The sequence below is a fragment of the Phytophthora parasitica genome, assembly GCF_000247585.1.
Source record: "Phytophthora parasitica INRA-310 unplaced genomic scaffold supercont2.35, whole genome shotgun sequence".
Taxonomy (NCBI): domain Eukaryota; phylum Oomycota; class Peronosporomycetes; order Peronosporales; family Peronosporaceae; genus Phytophthora; species Phytophthora nicotianae.
Genome location: NW_008649021.1, coordinates 17,395 through 19,889, shown reverse-complemented (window position 1 = coordinate 19,889; position 2,495 = coordinate 17,395). Strand labels below are relative to the sequence as shown.

Below are 2,495 nucleotides of genomic sequence, written 5' to 3'. Positions count from 1 at the left end.
CTCCGAAGTCGATCCAACAGCCACCGAGTCTTCGTACCGTATCTTGTCAGTTCTTGGTCACTGAATGCGAATCCGGCCAGTCCCATTATTACTAATAAGGGCGGCCTGGACGGAGTGACATCTTGATCGTATCCGAGACGCGACAAAGGTTCGGTAGTGGCCATGTTGGGTCTCTTGCACTTCAACGCCACCTCCCATAACGTGGCTGAGTGTTCGTGGTCACCGCTTATTCGAATCTGGCGCACCCATGTCACTGGCGATGGCCGATGACCTTGCTGAAATCGCTACACCACAAAGCTCTAGAAGCAGAGCAACGATCTCAAAGACAGGAATTGGCTGACGACGCAGTACGACAACGTCGACGACAGAGTGATCCAAGTACAGTGCAGAGTGAAGGACGTGCACGAGTGCGTCTTGTGGAACGGAAGTGTGGTGATAACGTCGTGATAAACGATGACGACGTCGTGAAATACGCAGAGGCCGACGACGGTCTACCAACAGCAAAGATGACGGTGGATGGCGTGTGCAAGAGCGTGAAGTTAGACAACGTCGCGCGTTACAGTGTGGCAGGCACCGAGTGAATGCGGTTCGGCTCCCGAATTTCGTGCACAGCCCCAGTGGACTTGCGGAAGGAATTGGAGGTTTATTATTGGACGTGCTAGTAGTATGGAGGCTCGAGCTTACTAGTGTCTTCAATGAAGTGATTCATGTTGATGCTTGTATTATTGATAGTTGTACGGGCGAGTTCCTATTAGGCGTAGACTTTATGCGTGAGCATGGCGCTACGATGGACTTCGCGAAGAACGAGTTGACGTACAAGGAGTCGGTGCGTGTGGTTGTTGTCCTGTTCAAGACATTTGGTACGATGAATAGTGTGAAGGTGGCAACAGTGCGCATGACGAGCAAAGCACGGCTCGACAGGAGTACTGTTACTCCTATAGAAGTTGCAGTTACAGCGGAGGACGGTGAGTGCGGCATTTTCGTGCCGACGAGGACATTGGGGTCAGTTTAGTTGTCGGCGACGGTGACGAAGGCTCATAATGGAAAAGCGTCGGTTCCAGTGATTAATATTGGCAAAGACAGGGTGTAATTACCGACGAAGAAGGAGTTAGGCCTCTGGACCCCGATTGACAAGGACGTCGAGGTTCTGGAGATCAGTGGACCGCTGCGAACGGATCAGTTACTTGCGTGGTTAGACAAATTGGGCGAGAATGACGTACCCTTGGCGAATAAGAACGAAGTGCAGATCGGCACCAAGGACGAGACGAGTCGTGACTTGATATTGAGGTTGTTGAGGGCATATCGGCGGTTAGTGACGGACACAAGTGACTGCCCGCCAGCCAAGGCATTAGAGATTGAGCACCGTATCGACACGGTTAATGCAGCACCCACTATGCAAAAGCGTAGACGACAGGTGCAGACAGAGGACGAAGTGGTCGATGGGAATGTAGATAAAATGTTGAATGCCGTTGTGATCGAAGAGGGCAATGGGGCGTGGTGCTTCCCTGTTGTTCTGGTGAAGAAGAAAGACGGGGAAGTGATATTTTGCGTGGATTATCGTGCTCTTAATAAAGTGACGCGCAAATACGTTTTTCCCTTGCCTAGAATTGACGAGACTATAGAAGCTTTGGGTATTTACGGCACTCGACGTAAAGGCTGCATATTGGCAAATTCGAGTAGCGGCTGAAGATAGAGTGAAGGCTGCGTTTACTACGAAGAAGGGACTCTACCAGTTTGTTAGGATGCCCTATGGCTTAACTAACGCGCCTTCAACATTTTAAAGGATGATGAATAGTGTCTTACGTGGGTTAACTTGGACTACCTGCTTAGTCTACCTCGACGACATAGTTGTGTACATGCGTGGTGGCATCGAGAAGCATGTGTTGAAGTTGACATGTGTGTTAGAACGGCTTTTGGCGGCGGATTTGATGCTCAAGTTGAAGAAGTGTTGAATTGCGACGGAACAGATTTAATACCTTGGCCACGAATTGAGTGCTAAAGTTGTGCGTCCATTAGATCGACTAGTTAATGCAGTGGAAGATTTTCCGAGACCACGTGATGCTACGGAGGTCAAGCGCTTCGTGCACTTAACATGCTACTATAGCCGGTTTATAGCGGGGTTTGGACCGTTGATGGCTCCTATAACGAAGTTTTTAAGGAAAGGCGTCGAGTGGGAGTGGACTGAAGCTCAGGAAGACGCGTTTGAGCGATGCAAGTCGGTGTTGACGGAGAAACCGGTGTTGGCCTATCCAGATTTTTGATTGCCATTTAGATTCGTGACGGATGGTAGTCGAGTTGGTCTTGGAGCATATTTGATGCAGGATCAGGGCAGTGGTTGGCAACCTATAGCTTACGCGAGTAAAGTGAACAGCCAGACTGAATCGAATTATGGAATTACAGAATTGGAGTGTTTAGCAGTGGTGTGGTCAATTAAATTGTTTCGTCCTTTACTGTATGGGCGTCGATTTACTATAATTACTGATCATTCAGCCCGG

At 49.3% G+C, this 2,495-nt stretch overlaps 1 protein-coding gene across 1 annotated transcript; it reads left to right on the top strand.

Annotated features, from left to right (window-relative positions):
- Positions 1-266: 266 nt before the first annotated feature.
- PPTG_23302 (hypothetical protein) lies at positions 267-581 on the top strand (the record flags this gene model as incomplete). The annotated part of the gene is made up of 1 exon (XM_008909707.1): positions 267-581. One exon carries the CDS (start codon positions 267-269, stop codon positions 579-581), a length of 315 nt encoding a protein of 104 aa, XP_008907955.1.
- Between the last annotated feature and the right edge of the window lie 1,914 nt (positions 582-2,495).